Source organism: Pseudochaenichthys georgianus, chromosome 5, assembly GCF_902827115.2.
Source record: "Pseudochaenichthys georgianus chromosome 5, fPseGeo1.2, whole genome shotgun sequence".
In the NCBI taxonomy this organism is placed as follows: domain Eukaryota; kingdom Metazoa; phylum Chordata; class Actinopteri; order Perciformes; family Channichthyidae; genus Pseudochaenichthys; species Pseudochaenichthys georgianus.
The window spans coordinates 9,483,377-9,500,034 of record NC_047507.1 but is presented as its reverse complement, the minus strand read 5'-3'; the positions used below and the strand labels follow the sequence as shown (position 1 = coordinate 9,500,034).

At 40.2% G+C, this 16,658-nt stretch overlaps 1 protein-coding gene across 8 annotated transcripts in view; it reads right to left on the bottom strand.

Annotated features, from left to right (window-relative positions):
- magi1b (membrane associated guanylate kinase, WW and PDZ domain containing 1b) overlaps nt 1–11,858 on the bottom strand; it is a 150,900-nt gene extending 139,042 nt beyond the window's left edge. For all 8 annotated transcript variants that reach the window (XM_034082754.2, XM_071203075.1, XM_034082756.2 and 5 more), the window contains exon 1: nt 11,053–11,858. In XM_034082754.2, coding sequence (XP_033938645.1) covers nt 11,053–11,350 — 298 coding nt within the window. In that variant the 5' untranslated portion in view covers nt 11,351–11,858. The remainder of the gene's footprint in view (nt 1–11,052) is intronic.
- Nucleotides 11,859–16,658: the final 4,800 nt, after the last annotated feature.

The following is a 16,658-nucleotide window of genomic DNA, read 5'->3' as shown; positions in this document are numbered from 1 at the left end:
TTTTAGAGGATTTAAATGTCTTGTGTGTGGGTGGTCTAGCATTACTATCCTTGTAGGAACATAAATCTGTTTACACGGTCACATGTGGGGACTCGCCTCCCTTATGGGGACAAAATGGAGGTCCCCATGAGGGGAATCATTAATTTTAGGGTGAAGACTTGGTTAGGGTTAGGGTAAGGTTAAGGGTTAGGGTTAGGGTTAGGCATGTGTTGGTTATGGTTAGGATAAGTCTCCAGGAAATGCATGTAATGGCGCATTTCCACTGCAACGGGGTAGCCCCGTTTAAGCGTCCCTAAGCGTCCTCGCTCAGGCCTCGGGCTGCCTCGCTGGCCGGCCGAGGCCGTGGCGCATTTCCATTACAGTTTAGGACCTGGGGTAGCAACGCAGTGTAGGCGGGGCGATCAGCTTTTTGGTCGGAGCGACGCTGGGTAAAACTGCAGTGGCGTCATCTTCAATGCGACACAACTCACAAAACACACAACAATGGAGGATGTGGAAGCGATCGTTTACTTGTTTCTTGGTGTGTGGCTTGTTATCACAGCAAGAAGGAAAGTGATCACAGCAAGCATTGTATTGTATTCATTGCATTGAACATAAATAAATACTTTTTTTTTTCAATATACATGTGTTTGTCAAATGTTTTAAACAAATATTATCTGAATTGAATATTTGAAATTCAAGCACCAGTAAGTACTGCCCCATAATAACATTTGAGGAAATATCAGATCATGAAAAGAAAATCTTTCTAATCAATTAAGCAAATATCAAAGCTAACTATAAACATAAATACTAAAGTGTAAAACACAGCAAAACTATATTCATAAATGCAAGTGTAAAATAGTGTGGACAATTGTAAACATGGATGGAGACTAAAGTATCCACAACATAAAATAATATATTAAATATAACCTCAATCTTTCTTCTAGACATGTTAAAAGCTTGCTTGAATGGGTTATAGGTTTATTTTGTTCTCTCGTCTTTGAAATATATAAGGAATGTGTTGTTTGAGTCTAGTAGAACGAGGGTATTACAATTGAGCAATTTCTACATGTATTATGTATTTATCATGTATTCTTAATACCATTACAAAATAAACATGTAATAATGTTTTAGAGTAGGACCTCAAGCTAGAAAACTCAATTTCTTGCTTTAAATCTCTTAAAAGTAAGGGGCTTTTTCCTAACTGATGTTTGTTATTGCTTTATAAATTCATGTATGTTTATGATTTTTTTATGTTGGGTGCCATTCATTATCAACAAGAGATAAGATAAGTCAAAGAAGTACTTTATTGATGGCAGTATAAAAATACAAATGTTGTATCAAAAAGGCATGCCATTAAACAATACAAATAAAAAAATGTAAAACTGTATTGCAGCCAGCATAAATATACATGGAATTGTAAATATAAAATGAACATTTTAAAGAAAATAAATAAACAAGGAAGTACAAATGTTGCATTTAAAAATTAACTAGATAAAAAATGTATCATATGTACAATAACTATTAAGGTTTTTTTAAGTATCAGGGAGGAGACGGGCCACGTCGGCTGCCCAGTCATGGTGCCGTTCCTGCTGGGCCCGATCCTCTCCTCCTCGTTTCCTCTTGCCTGGGTGACAATAAGATAATAATTAGCAATAAGGAAAACACACAGGACAGGTACAGGTCACACAAGGATATAAGAATAACATGTATAAACAGAACAGTAAGGTGAACTAAAGACAGTTCTGGCCCTAGATGTTTACAATGATTGTGAAAGTGAATTACATTATGTCCAGCCTGTTGATAATGAATATAAATATATGTATATGATAGGATGTCACACACAACTGTACTAGCTGCTTACTAGCTAAGACTTTACTTGTAACAGAGCATTTCCACACAGTGATATAGCTTATTTTAATTACTGACGATGGATGATCCACGGTTTAAAAAAACAAAAACACAATTCCAGTCGTTTTGCCATTTCTATTTCTTACCTAGAACCACACGCTGCGGTGTCGTGATGGCACTCGGTGTTGGTGGTTGAGTCGGTGTCGATTCTTCGGCTGGGGTCCGTTCTGGATTCGATGACGATGTGGACGGAACACTGCCATCACCCGTTGTTCGGGAATGTTCCTCCTCACGAGTCCCAATGTAATCATCTAGAACAGCAAAATGACTTGTTAATTCCACAAACTACTGCAGCACAATACTAAATAGCAACAGCAACTATAGAAAAGAAAAACTGAACGTAAACAATGGCACATATGGTGTTAGCAAACAATAGCTCTAGCTAAGGCTATCTGCCTAGGCTATCTGCCTTAGCTAGCTATGTAGCTCTTTGGGGCTCCATAAAAGCACGGGTTGTCGAACATTAATGTAAGGATAAAATAGACTTCTTTGTTAGAAGTGAGCGTACCTTGCAGGGACTCCAGTAAAGCCGTTCCGTTTTCCCTACATCGCAGGAAAGTCCTCGAAAATCCGCGCTCGGACATCTGTGCAGAGACATCCTGGAACACTTTCACATTTCGCGTTGTTCCGTCGAGCTCCCGCTGGATTTTATCATCCCCAATGAGATGTAGGAACGTCGTCACCTCCTCGGTCGACCACGGTGTGCTTTTCTTCGACGTTGCCATTTTTGTAGCTCCTCCGTTTACAAAATGCTGCAAGCTTGCTTCTTGATATATATATATATAATCTCGCGCGCGATCTTGTGACGATTCTCTCTGACCAATCAGCAGTCGAGTGTTGACGTCACAGCCCTGGCCTGGTCTGGTCTGGTCTGATAGAACCACGATTTTATGGGGCCGGAAAAAGAGAGAAAAAGTACCCGCTAGCCGGTACTAGGCTATATGGAAATGCCACCAAAAACTGGCCTGGCCGCTTGAGGACGGTCCAGGACGCTTAAACGGGGCTACCCGCTGCAGTGGAAATGCGCCATAAGTCAATGTAATGTCCCCTGAAGTGATGTATACATGGTGTGTGTGTATGTGTATGTATGTATGTATGTGTGTGTGTGTGGTCACATGCAGCAAATCCTGTTGGCCCGGGCGACACATGCTGCATGCCTCCTGCCTGGGGAAACCCATGAACTCTGAGCCACTGTGCTATTTCTCATGTCCAGGAAAGCCACATATTCCAACACACAGATTGGTTAAACAGTCCCTGTAAAGACATGTGTTGGTTACAATCCCCTGATATGACCAACACACACCCTCAACCTACAGCAATTACAAAAAAGGTGATTGAATGCTTCATTTCTTATCTCCTTTAACACAGTGTACTCTGGACTACCCTTTACGAAGGAAAGTAGATGGCGGTATCCCATAATTCCTTACGAGAGCAATATTTAAAACAACGGCCATTTGGCCATCAAAAACAGCTGTTTTGTGCTGAACTACGGATGAATACAAAAACGTTCTTCATAGGAGGTGTTATTGACTTTCGGACAGGACTCTTTGTGTGACAGCATTGAGTTTGTCACTGTACTCGTGTTCTATGTGTTATAAATAAAGTTGTTTTAAAATAGCCCCAAAGTGGTTAATAAAAGACTTAGCTATTAGGCCTAATCTCAAACTTAGAGGTTAATAGTTGCCATCTCCCTGTCCGCATGCGAAATACAGGGCAACAACAGGATTATAGAAACGTCCCCAATTGTCAACACAACATGGGTGCCAAGCACCAGACCGAGCATGACACTAATCTGCTCTCCATCTGAAACCTCTCTGTGGTGATACTGTTTGTTCTCCACAGTGATCTAAGTGGAGCATAAGGTCATCTTCTTAGGAAGATTATCCATAAAGAAGCTCCAGTGTTTATGAGATTGACAAATCTCATCAGTATGTGAATGTTTGTTTGCAAACACAGCACACTTACTTTGTCATTATAGCATTATTGAAGTGCATTAGGACAGGGAGCTGCTGGTTCAAAAAGGAGTGAGAGTTTGAATGCAATATTACAAAGTAATTTTTTTCCCACAGCTTCTGCTCAATCAATATTTTATGTGGACTTCTTGTGGCTTGGGCTCCCAGTGTGTGTTCTGCAGTGAGTGTGTGTGTGTGTGTGTGTGTGTGTGTGTGTGTGTGTGTGTGTGTGTGTGTGTGTGTGTGTGTGTGTGTGTGTGTGTGTGTGTGTGTGTGTGTGTGTGTGTGTGTGTGTGTGTGTGTGTGTGTGTGTGTGTGTGTGTGTGTGTGTGTGTGTGTGTGTGTGTGTGTGTGTGTGTGTGTGTGTGTGTGTTCACAGGTCTGAATAGATTTCTGAAGGCCCTGACCTAACCAATGCTGTGACGTAAACGATGTGCGGCCGTGAAGCCAGGACAGTAAACAAACATGTCGTCGGTGGTATGGGACTATTTCAAAGTTTCAGAGTTGGATAGTTCGCTTGCTATTTGTAACAAATGCAATGCAGAAGTTCCACGAGGAGGGAAAAAGGCAACGAGCTATAATACTTCCAACCTGATGAGTCACCTGAAACATCGCCATCGCTACGATGGTGTGTTAAAAGCGTACGAAGACGCCTGCGCTGCTAAACTAGCGGCGAATCCAAAGCCAGCTGCAAAGGCACCGGGGCTTTTACCGATCGACGAGGCTTTTGAAAAAGGCAAGAACTTTATTTGGTAAAATAAATATGGTCACTTTGAAGAGTCAAAACTGTTCGTGGCTTTGTTTTGTTCATAGTAGTAATGCTGATGTCATTTGCTCACTACTAGTCTTTTTTTTACCACCAGGTGTGCAAAAACTACAGGTACATTTAAAATATATATATATATTATATTATTATCGGTTATCGGTCTTGAGAAGCAGGAAGTTATCGGTATCGGTTTCAAAAACCCAATATCGTGCATCCCTACTTTTAAACAAGTCTCTTTATACAGTTGGCATTCAAAAGCAGCAACTGCTCAGTGCATTTCAGAGAGCCGAGACACTGCAGCAGTAGCTCTCAACACATCCCACTTGATTAAAGTGAGAAAATGGCACAAGCTCTGGGTAAAATTAGGTCACTTAGACTTTACAGATGGCCCTTGTTGCAAAGCATATTTTCCCAATTAAGGCTGATTAGAGAGGGAAATTCCCAGACAGCGTGAATTATTAAAAACTTGAAATGGATTCTGATCATGTGACGTTGTAAGGCGGTGACACCCGACATCCCCAGATGGATCCTGCAAAAAAGGGGGAGTTGGGAGACTTCTGATTGGTTTAAAGTGAGAAGTGAGTTTCCTCCCATTGTCTAAAGTAATTACAAAGTGCAGAAAGGATAGGGGGGAGTCGGTGAAATCAGCCCCGACTTTTGTTTGAACTGGTTATCCCTTTAAAGTATTTACATGAGCCATTGAGAAAATTACTAGATACTATTTCTATTGATGTGCTTCACAATAAGAAAACCTTTTCTTTCTTTTTTTAAATCTAGCACAACGACAGACAAATAGGTCAACTGAACCTCACTTCTTCATTTGTTTACTGCCGTTTTATTCTGCGGGAAGAGTCTTAATAGTAAACAACACACTTTTGAAGAAACTGAAAGGGAGAAGGTGAGCTACCCGTAGCACCCGTCCCAATTGAGAATCGCCAGAAACAATACTTGACTTAAGCCTGAGAGAGCAAATGAACACATCTCCTGGAAATAAAAAAGTAGCCAACAATACCTTTTGTAACTGTTACCTGAATAGACCTCCTTTCCATACTTTGAGGTAGATGACAGACTGAGATTGATTGACATCCCTTTACCTGTCCTGTTAGTTGTGCTTCCCTTACACACAGCAGACACTTTGATTATTAGTATAAAAAGGCACATTTATAAAGGCTCATTTCACAAATGGAAAAAGGCCCGGTAGGAAAAAGCACAGCTGTGAGCAATCTGAATGACGACGGTCCTGCTGGCTCACTGTCACGCCTCACTGGGACACTTGAATGCAACAGAGCCATCGTTAATGTTATTGGTAACACCTGCGCCTGTCCTGCTAAGACGAGTCAAAATGTGTGTAAATGGCCTTTTGGTGACATCACATAGTGACCAGGAAATCTAGGCCCATCTTTGACTTAAGTAGAGGCGTAATTAGATAATAAGTGAAAACACCTGTGTGCACGGACTGTTTTTATCTTCACTGTGCCCCATTTGTGCTCATAGTTACTGTGGTGCTAAGTTTAAAAAAGTACTTTGAACTGCTTGAATGACAAAGTTTGAAGCCCTTTTCTTCCAAAAGAACAATACATCAGGTGATTTGAGTGGTAAACAAATCCAAGATAAGGGAGCAAAAAGTAAATACAGTAGAGCTGGGTTTTCCATTAGCTCCAAAGCTCCCCATCCCGAAGAGTATGCTCAGTTAGAGGTTATCTTCTTCACTTTACATGCATGTATTTTGTTTCCTTATTTTTATTCACTGGAAATATTGTCCATCGTGATTTGATTTGTGTCAAAGTGATGACAACGCAATATGTTAGCACAAAAGAAACAAAAGCAGGCAGCCCACATTTGTAGTCTAGTAATACTGCCCAAAAATTAAAAAGGTATGTTGATGTTGAATTCCACACACAGCGCCTTTAAAAAGCATGCTGTCACTTCTGAGCACACCCAAACAATATTGCTGCCAGCATCCACAGGTTCTAAATATGTGAAATTGTCCTTGAACAGTTACTGCTCTTTTGTCTGCCTCTACACTCAGGAAGTTGGTGTGGCACAGGCTGGCTCGGGGCATCCCTTGAGCGGACTGCTTTGGCACGCTGGGAGCCTGTCAGAGCGGCTCAGTGTCAGACTGCACAGCCCTGCTGAGTCAAGCTGACCATGGAGCAGTCAGACCAGCTGCACTGCCTGATGTGGGCCTTCCTGTTCGGTGACTGATGCTGCATTCCTGTTGGGTGTCAGAAGTGTGGCCAGTCTAGCCTGTTTGCGGACTCAACTGATACTGTAGCCTTGACATGGCCAAAAGAAAACCTGCCTGTTGAGTACATATCTCTGTGTGATTTAATGAGCAATGCTTTCTTTTTTATAGTGTAGCCTTAAAGAGCCAGTGACAGCCTCCCAACAACTGTTGTGCAATGAAATATTGGGCTACTAGTAATCTCGAACCGTCAGCTTAAAAAAGAAGATGCGATACCGTTCTGATAAATATCAATAATTTCGCGGTGAAATTCTTTCGACTCATTTTGAAGTTCTGGGGGAAGCCGGAAGTGACGTCAATGCGGGAACGCTTCACTGTGCGGCGAGAGAGCCAAACACGGACAAAGTGTGTCGTCATGCGTAGAAATGGTGAATTACTGAGTTTAGGCACGTTAATAACGTTGTAATGAAGTTGACTACAGTATATTCATATTTGTCAGTGCTTTCATGTCAATTTGGCAACATAAACGATCGTGGTGAAGATGATGATTAAATTAGGATTACAAATCGGTAGTGAGAGCTGCTGAATTTCCTCCCGTCGGATGTGATACAAAAAGAAATCGATTATTTTTGTAGTTGTAAACTCAAGTGGATGAAACTACATTTATTAGTGCTTTCATGTCAATTCGGCGAACATATGATACATTAAATGATCGTGAGGATGATGATTACAAATCGTTTGTTTGAGCCCGTCTGCATTTCCTGATGAAAAAACAAACCGATGCTTTTTGTAGTTGTAAAAACTAAAGAGGGGCTTCCAAATCCGGCAGCACCAACACCTGATCTGCCGGATTTTGAAGCCCCTCTTTAGTTTTTCACCTGCAGGGCCCAGAGTAAAATGCTTTTGTGAGCACAAACTAGAGGGGAACAGCAAGCACCAGTGTGATTCTGGTGACATTGTGACTATCCTGGCCAAAATTACAGGGGGCGCTTCAAATCCGGCAGCTCTAACAACTGCACTGCCAGATATGGAACCTCCTCTTTAGTTTTTCAACTGCTGGGCCCAGAGTGAAATGCTTTTGTGAGCACAAACTAGAGGGGAACAGCAAGCACCAGTGTGATGTTGGTGACATTGTGACTTTCCTGGACAAAGTTGTAGGGGGGGTGCCATATCTGGCAGGAGAAATACCTGCTCTGCTGAACATGTTATAGAGAACAGTGCAGATCTAAAATAAGGAACATTAATAGTGTGATATAGGCACAGATATAAGATCAATAATACCATTTATTTTAGGGCACCTTTCAAAGCATTCAATGTCACATTAAAATACAATAAAAAATAAAATATGAGTGGCATTACAATACAAACATGTGTTGAGTAGGAAACCACAGAGGAAAATGACATTCAAAGGAGCAATTAGCCAGTTTGAACACATTATCTTTTAGGCTTGATTGAAAATAACACAGTGTCTGACATGATCATATATGTGATCATTACGGTCATATAATTGCTTACTATTCGTGGTTATCAGACACTTAAACAACAGAGAAGGTTTTAAGAAATAGGACTATACTGACGAATGACATATTATCCTGTCCTACAGGAAGGTATGGTTCCGCACGGATACATTAGTTGGTACCTCTTGTGTATATACTGTGTCCTCCTCCTTTTCTCTCTCTCTTGTCTTCCCGGGCTGCGACCCAACAACATGTCCTTTTCTGCTCCGAAGTAAAGTACCCTTTCGCACCTTCATTGCACCGCCTCTAACTCCCTTTCTCTCGGCACTACAATATGTTTTTATTTAATTGTGACGTCCTGTCTGTATACTTTTGCTTGTACTTGTGCTTTACAATGTATTGTTTATTTTTACATCAAGTGCTTGAAGGTGGGATTAATATAATTGTTTTTATTTTGGGTGGTGCTTTTTATGAACAGCCTGGTTGCCACGATATGCACCCCTTGCTATCTCTGACAATACACGTGTCACATACATGAAACTTGCTCCATTTATTGGTAGCCTACTAGTCCTACAACTATACCCTCCAAAGTGCTTGAGGGTGGGATTAATAGAAGCATCTTTTTTGGGGGGGAGCTTTTTACGGCAGGCCTGGGGGTGCATTTCACGACGGGGGTGCATAATTTGACACAACACCGGTACCGAAGTGGGCCGGTGTTGTGTCAGCTCTTGGCCCGCAATTACGTCACACATAATTTGGCGGGATTTGAAGGATCCCCAAGAAGATCCAGAATATGGTCAACATTGAAGGGGAGATTAATGGTTATCAAAGTACAAATATCCCAAATCAGTTCAGTAACGGTTTCAAGGGGACAATATTTACTAAAATTGATGGGTTTGGATGATGGGTGAAACCCGTGTCACAGGCTCAGGTTAGCTCACATCTCCTTAAATGATGGAGTGTTTCAGGGGTTGAATACATTGTTTCCCTGTAAAATAGGATGTCTAATCATCTCAAATGTTTTATTATGTGTTCTTATATGCTAGTTTTTGTTTGTTTGTATAGTTTCTTAATATTTAGGTGTGGAGAGTTGAACATTAGAATCAGTGGCGGCGCTAGGGTTTTTTTTTTTTTTTAATTCTCTGGAGTAATGTGCAGTACCGGAGTCCACCAGAGAGGCAGCCACTGTGGGGCATTAGCCTGCGTACTTCGTAGCCTGCCCTGAAGAAGAAGTGATCCTTCCTAGTGCCTGATGAGTTTTAAGCTAATAGCCTATAAAGTTATGGATATTAGAAAGTTATTGTCATCGAAGCAGGCGCCACAAGCTGCAGCAGCAGCAGTATCAGCAGCAGCAGTATCAGCAGCTGACAACAATGTCATCACCAGCAGTCAAGAAATGGATGATGTTTCAGGCTTGTTAATCTAATGGTGATATCTGCACTGAGTAAGAAGTGAAAAGAGTGATGTAACGTTAATGTTATAGCTAGTAAGCATGGAGTAACCACACTAAGTATACCCTTATATGTTAGTATGTATACAGAACATGAGTACAAATTATCCTAAGATGTAACGTTAACCCTTCATACCTCAGTCTACTTTTAAGACACTAAAATAACGTATTCCAATTTGTATTTTGTTTTCGCGCGTGGCATTATACCGGCTCTCGTTTCAGTACACATAACAACAGAACTGACAGGCAACCCTCTGAATCAGACTCCGATTGGCTGTGACTGCATCCACTCAGAGTGTCCGATTCAGAAACGTGACTCGTACACTCTTTACGTCACAAACAAAGATGGTGGATGAGAATAGATCTATAAAACGATAAGCAATGTGCCAGAATCAAGGTGAGACTATCCGCATCCTTTAAAACTCTACGCACATTCGTTTCACCTTAATAAGTAAACGACTATTTGAGTGAGTTAAGGCATTAGTTTGCTTCATTAAAGGGTGTTAATGAGTGTTCTCCACTGCCTTTTGTCCGCTTTAAGGTGTTATTAAGGTAGGGTTAATGTTGCTCTCAAAGTGCACCAGATTGATGCTTTCAACTTCAATATTTAAAAACAAATCTTCCCGGGGGAGCATGCCCCCAGACCCCCCGAGAGGAGGCGACGACACCCCTAAAGGATGTTCGGTCCACCCCCCACTTATAAAAAAAAATAGCACTGTACCCCTGCACCCCCCCAACCCAACGACTCCTGGGCTAAGCCCCGGATCTCCTACAATCCTAAATCCGCCTCTGATAAGAATCTCATTATGCAGTGCTGCCTGTTATATGACAATGACATATCTTGTATCTTGAAATGCTGTTCACTGACACATCACTGGTATTCAATATGTAAGCCATTCCAAAGGCTTGTTAAAAAAAAATGAACCTGGATAAACAATGTGTTGTTTGTCCCAACCACCTGGTCCAGACAGGTGCTATTTCTTTCAAATGTGAAAAAAGTAAAATATCTGTCAATTTAGCAAGGCCATGTTCATCGACAGGTGTACAATGTCACGACTTCTTATGTTTTCTCAGGTGGATAAACCAATATCTCGCCTGGCATAATTTATTTCAACATATTTCCAATTTCGGATTAACACACAGGACTACTTTCTAGAAGCAAAGCAAACTCGTACATTCCTTTTTGACAAACGTTTCAGGTTACTTGTACATTTAATGAACGCCGAACTAATGAGTGCTGCCTCCTGTTTCAATTCAATTCATATCACACACAAATGCAGCCCCTGTCAGTTTTCAGAAAGCTTTGTAACATTAAAGGTTAAAAGTTTGAATGGAGTTTGGCGCGTCCTTACCTTGTCTGACCGTTTTCAACCTGACGGCCCCTTTGCAGTTCTTTATCACTGTCTGTATGTCGTACAAGGGTAATCCCGAAATCGATAGGTTTTCCACCTCCAGCAGCAGTTCTCCTTCACTTAATTTTCCCATTTTGTAAAACACGACATCCTCGTTAACTTGCCCAATGTAGGCAAACTCCCCGTTCTCCGCGCCGCCGCGCAGTGGCACATTCAAGTCACCGCGGGCATCTTTGGAGACGGAGCACTCGTTCACTCTGGAGGTCCAGTGGTTTTTCTTTAGCACAGGCTTAGACATTTTAATCAGTTTATGAACCGACACCAAACAACTGGCGGGCTCTTCCACTGGTATAAGAAATAGTCACAGCAGTTGTAGTAATTCCTCTCAGAAAGTAGACTTGTATCCGAGTGAAGCGCAGCAAACTTTCCTTCTCTTCCACAGAAACATGAAGACAGTAATGTCCCACCGCTCTCCCGGGTGAGAAATCAAGCCATTCCTGTCTTGCTTTGAAGTCACTGCTTAGTGTGATACTGTTTTCATCATTACATTAACATCCCAGCTGTTCAATCAACATTTATCGATGTCATATTACATCTGCCACGGTGCCACTCGCGTCTCGTGTCCACTTGGTAAATCCTCTTCGGTTGTTCTTATAAACTCACTTTTAATGTTGTTTCTTTATTTTCTCCGGTTACCAGCGACTGGACTCTTTTCTGTCCGTATCCGACCGGGACTTTATCGGGAGGTTGGCACTGTCCTCGGCCCGTTCCAGGTACGACGCTCTCGTGCAGTTCTCTGAATCTCATTACAGGCTGGGCTCTGCTGTGGCGCTGGGAATGTGTTGCTGTTCGTGATGCATTCAAGTGCTGTCGGACCATTCAAAGTGCCTGCACATGAACAACCCAACAGCAGTGCGGCTATCAGTGGTGTAATGTAGTGGACACATTTACTCAAGTATTGTACTTAAGTACGATTTTAGGGTACTTGTTCTTTACTTAGTACTTTTATTTTATGCTATTTCATTCTTCTGCTCCACTACATTTTGCAAGCCAATACTGTACTTTTCACTCTACATTAATTTGACAAAATTAGTTGCTAGTTACTTCACAGATTCAGATAAATAACAAATATAAATAAACTACGAAATAAAAAATGCGATATAGATATAGGTAAAACATCCATGACAATAAACACATTAATTCAACAAAAAAAATAATGATCCAGTAATGTGATATATTATTCTGAAATGGGACATTACGCACAATGTACTTTTACTTTTGATAGATTAAATATATATTTTGATGCCAATACTTTTTTTACTTTTACTTTATTTTTTTAGGTGGGGTAGGTCATTTTGGAGAAACCAGGCTAGAATTTGAAAATACACAGCCGGAAGAAATCTGCTACTTCCTTACAGAGCCCCTCCTCCAACACACACGAACGCGCACATGACCAATGAGGGCAGATGATCGGTCGTGCTTTTTACAGTAGCCTACTACGGCTTCCACAGATGACATTTTTTTACGGATTTTTTGTCAAAGCATTTGTTGCCTTAAGATATTCATTGCTATCGGGATGTTAAGAGCATTCCATGGAATATAACAAAAAGTGTATCTCGAGCCGGTTTCTGAAACTTACCTACCCCACCTTTAAGTAAGATTATGAATGAAGGACTTTATCTTGTAACACAGCATTTTTACATTGTATTATTTTTACTTAGGTAAAATATCTGAGTACTTCTTCCACCACTGGTGGCTTTACATTATGTAGAAATAATGAAATATTGTTAGTATGATAAGTATAAGCAATGTGGGTTGACATTTTCCATAAGTAGTATAGGCTACTACTTGATTTTCTTTTAATATATATTATATATATATATATATATTAATAATGTACTTTAGAAGCCGAATGCAAAGTAGCTTGATGTGAAAGATGTTCAGATGTGTTGAACACTTACAGTGTTAATTGAATATGAATGACCTGCCTCATTCATTTATAAAACATACATATTTTGACTTTCATGTTTGAGTATCGAAAATCGGATTCTACAAAGTGTTCATGAAGGCAGCTAAATTACAATTAGCGCATGCGTGCTGCTCATGGTAGAAAGGGCTAACTTGGCCGTCCTTTTTCATAAAATAGCTCCTTGCTTCCCTACATTGAATACTGATGTTTTTATGTGTCTAGTTCATTGAGTTCAACTTTAAATTTAAAAGGTAATGTGATGTTTTTGTCAGACTTTCCAATGTATTGTGTGTCTCTGTCTTTTGATTTTTATTTAGGAATGTTCTTTATGTTAGCTGATATTTGAGTGACTAAGACTTGAAATATGGGTTCTGATTGAAATGATAATTAATAATGACATAGTCAGCCGAGGGTTACACCTGTCAACATGTCTGACAGGATTCCTGCATTTCAGGCTAGACTGGTGGTTCACCATGTTTTGATGTGGGGGCGAAACCACTTCTCTTCTTTTTTCTACTCATCAACTGATGGATGAAAGTGATTAGTAAATCAGAAATGGAGGACGGGAAGAAACCAATTTACACATTTGTAAAACATGTTTATAATCCAAGAACAAAGGAAAGCATGACAATAAGATACAGACAGTGGGCTAAGACAGCAGGGGATGTATGCTTGATGGGATCAGATGAGCAGGCCTCTCACCTAGGGAACAGCAGATGAGCTTTTCCCTAACTAAAAATAACTGAATGTACTCTTAATCTCATGGGAGGAAAAACCATTGGCCTGGATGAGAAGGGAAATAGTAAGTGCACTATTAACATAGAAACCCACTGCTCACACATGAAATAAATATTTATTATTATGTTCACTTCATTGCAGTTCCCTCCGATGGGAAAACTCTTGATTAACAATACACGTTTACAGAAGTACTTAAACTGTTGGCCTCCAATTCTAAGTAAGTAGTAGTGTGTAGTGTGTAGTGTGTGTATCAAGTAGTCATGATACAAAACACATACTGTATATCGACAGTATGTGTCAGAACTTTTCTCAATCGACTCAAAGTTAATGACTCCATATCAAACCATTACAAAGTATTTCCAATATCAACCTCACTTCAATTAAAAAACATTTAACATAATCAGAATGATGTGTTTGATTGTGTACAAACAAGTCCTTGGTGGTTTAGTGGTTAGGATTTGGCTCTCATCGTCAGCGAACATTTTAGGAAATCTATAATCCAACGTAAGTAGTTTGCTTTAGTGCACATGTTTATTTTAAGGGTTAAAACCAACATTATGCTAGTCTGAACTCCAGTTAGTTGTTTGAGGGTTTATAAGAAGTGAAAACTAGAAGAAGTTTCTGACTTCTCACTGAGATGTGAATGTTTGTTTGTGCATAAGTATGTGCCAGTAACTTCCATCGTGACCTCCAGTATCGAAGCTCCTCTGCCAGCTTCCTGTCACACAATGTCACCCAAATCAGATCGACAGAGCAGACACATTGCCACGGGCCCAACATTTCATATTCCCTCTCCACCCACCAGTCTGTGTGTTTCAACATTTCTTTTTTTGCCAGTCTTTCCTGCCACTATGATTGTCCCTGTCATGTTCTGTCTGTCTGTCACTCTCTTGCACACATCAAAAAACGCAAATCCCGACATGCATCCAAAAATGTGCATGTTGTGTATCCATCACATGCTGTCTTTTTACAACCATACATTGTAGTTTATGATCACTCATGTAATACTATACAGCAATAGAAGACCTACATAATAACCTCATCCGCGTAGCACATGTAGTGCATGTCCGTGTTGATCTTGAGTCGATATGTAGAAAAGTAAGATGAGCTTTAATTAAAGCGGTTCTTTTACATTATTACTTGCTATCATTGAGCTGTTTTGTTATGACCGCATATGTAATAAGGAATGAGAAGGACCTGGACATGAATGAGTAATTCACATAAACTATAATCAGCCACCATTTCTATATACACCTGGTGGAATCACTGACAATTAGTGAAGTTGTGAACCTAATGGCCACCAGTGACTTTGGGTCTACAACAAGAAAACACCCAATAAATTAGCTTTTGTTATGTCAGGACTGGAGGCAGAGCAGTGTCGAACCAAATACAAGATTCAAACAACTAAATATCTTTCATTGCATGTAAACAGGCAAGGAAAAATAAAAGCAACAAATCTCTCTAACACACATAACATATAACAACCGTCTCAATGGGACAATGAACAGAAAACCAGAACTTAAATACATGAAGAACTAATCACAAGGACAAGACACAGCTGGGGAAGGAAGTCAAAACACACCAGGTGAACAGAATCAGGTAATCAATCAGGAGGGAAAACACAGAGACAGGAAGTAAAAATCAGACATAACACAGGGGGTGAACTTTTTATATTAACTTTTAATTATATAAATATTTAAATGTAGTTATCAAGCATTATTCATTATATTTAACACAACAAGAGACTGACGTACAGAGTTACATCATATTTTTGATGGACTGGATTCTTTGTGATGAAACTTCAACGGAAGTAATGTGTTTTGCAAGGTCATTAATGAAAATGAAAAAAGTCAAAATTAATCAAAGTCACATGGGAGGTTTGGCCTATCTTATAAATTACCAATATTGACTACGCCAGAAATGCTATTTGCGATCCTATATATAAATAACAATGTGTAATGAGCTGGCAAAGGACCGACCTTGCATTTTAAATCTAAACAAAATGGCTTAGCGTTGTGAATAAGAAGAATTACATTAACAGTAATCTACTTTTGGATTGACAAAGCATTTTTGCTTTAGTGGCATGGCTCTAGGAAAGGTGATTTCAGATTGCTAATCAACAAACAGTATCCTGTATCAATTGTAAATCATTTGAGACTAATAATAAGCAAAGAATTTCTCATTTAGATATGTTTTAAAATCTGGATCAGGTGTGAGGAGCAGAGGATGGAGCTTTTTTGAAAAAGTAAGATGGTGGGAGAAACATTGACAGATAAAAGTAAGTTATGAAGAATAAAGAAGGAAGAAACAGAGGAAAAGGTGATCTGAATTAACCGTGTTTGTCATGAATGTAGAAAAATGTGATGTTGCCTGAAAACCTGACCTTTAAACACATCCATCCTGGCAGAGATGGGGTCGTTACTAAAAAAAAGTAATATATTACATATTACATATTACTTTAAAAAAAAGTAATATATTACACTACTTCGTTACTATCTACATAAAGTAATTCGTTACTTTACTCGTTACTTTACTCGTTACTTTACTCGCAGGGCCGGCCCGCCCCTCCCTACAGGCAGATCACGCAGACTGCTAAAGTTTCAAATGTTCTCTTTAGTTCAGTTTCCATTGTCGCATAAGACTGATCCAGATCCTGAATGTTTTCCTATCTGACCGTGGCTGTCCTCTGTCTCCTGCTATCTGACCTTGGCTGTCCTCTGTCTCCTGCTATCTGACCGTGGCTGTCCTCTGTCTCCTGCTATCTGTATATTTTGCGCAGTCTATCTCTGCTCACGCTGTTGCGTCAGCTTGTTCTCCTGCGTGTTGGCCATGTGTTGCACTGGAGCCAGACTTCAGCCGAGCACGTACGAACTGCGCATGCGTGAGTGGCAATAACTCT